This window comes from Phytophthora parasitica (genome assembly GCF_000247585.1).
Source record: "Phytophthora parasitica INRA-310 unplaced genomic scaffold supercont2.374, whole genome shotgun sequence".
Taxonomy (NCBI): Eukaryota; Oomycota; class Peronosporomycetes; order Peronosporales; family Peronosporaceae; genus Phytophthora; species Phytophthora nicotianae.
Genome location: NW_008649360.1, coordinates 4349 through 5515, shown reverse-complemented (window position 1 = coordinate 5515; position 1167 = coordinate 4349). Strand labels below are relative to the sequence as shown.

Below are 1167 nucleotides of genomic sequence, written 5' to 3'. Positions count from 1 at the left end.
CCCTGTCGTAGCTGTACTATTAACATGCGCTTGCTTGGGGTCTCTCAATGTGCATTTATGCTAGCGCAGCATTGCTGCAATCAGGCGCACCACTAACCGTACTCTGTGTATCTTCGATTGGAGTTGATCGAATTCCGCAATTGAACAAAGAAGCTAAGCTCTGATCATCAGTTTCTGGTGGCTATTTTTGGTGTATTTGAGCGTCGTCCGGGGGCATACATATGCAACGAAACGGCTTGCACTTTCTGAAAATTTTGTACTGCAGCGGTCGGAGTGCACTGGCAAGCGCAGCAAGGCAACGAGTTATTTTTCTAGCTGACGATGGCGGTTTGAAACTACGTGGTGTGCCAGTTTAATTAAAAAATAAACTTGGTTTGAGTATGGATAGAGCCTGTTTATGTGTGGTACACTTGAATTTCTGTAAATTCCGATTTACACTCTGTAGAATGATAATATTGTGAAGGATCAAAGTATGAGGTATATTAATTAAAAGGATAAAATATCTAGAAGTTAGCAACAAACAAAACCGGATCGGTGTGGCTGCTCTGTGTCGTCAATAACTCTGCTTGCTGCTCTTCCTGGCCGAGGACCAGCTCCTCTTCGTGTTCCTGCTCTTGGTGGATATCCTGCTCTTGCTTGCACTTCTGCTCCTGACGCTGATCTCGTGCTGTTTTTTTTTCTTTAGGTCTTTTTATCTTCGCTGGGTTTCGTGTTTGTTTCGAAATCTTTGCTTGAGAAGGCTCATCAGGTTGCTGTAGCATCTTGCGAGTTAACCATCTACCGGCTACTGTCTTAGTTTTCCTCTTTTTTCCCTGCTTGTGTTGACGAAGAGGTAGAAGTAGGATATGGTGCTGCACTGTTTCCTCGAAGAGCAACCACGCGGTCTTCTTTAAGGACATGGGGACGCCGTTATCTTGAAAGTTGTGTAGTGTTTCGTGCATTTTTACGAGATTTAAGGCGAAAATTCCTCAGCTGCGAAAGTCTGAGGAAATGTTGTTGTTAAAGTTGCAACTTGTCCACGCAAGAGTTGCCACTTGGAGAATTTTTTCCTTGCTGATCACATTAAAACCGTTGGAAAGAATGACAGTGTCGATGAGATCGTGGAGTGTGTTTTAAAACGAAGAGAACGCCGCAACGTGCAATGGTTGCAGTAAGTGAGTGCCGTTT

At 44.0% G+C, this 1167-nt stretch overlaps 1 protein-coding gene across 1 annotated transcript; it reads right to left on the bottom strand.

The window, feature by feature from the left end:
* Positions 1 to 527: 527 nt before the first annotated feature.
* PPTG_20221 (hypothetical protein) lies at positions 528 to 752 on the bottom strand (the record flags this gene model as incomplete). Its single annotated transcript, XM_008918917.1, has 1 exon — positions 528 to 752. A coding segment is annotated over one exon (225 nt), but the record flags the coding sequence as incomplete, so codon positions are not given.
* Positions 753 to 1167: the final 415 nt, after the last annotated feature.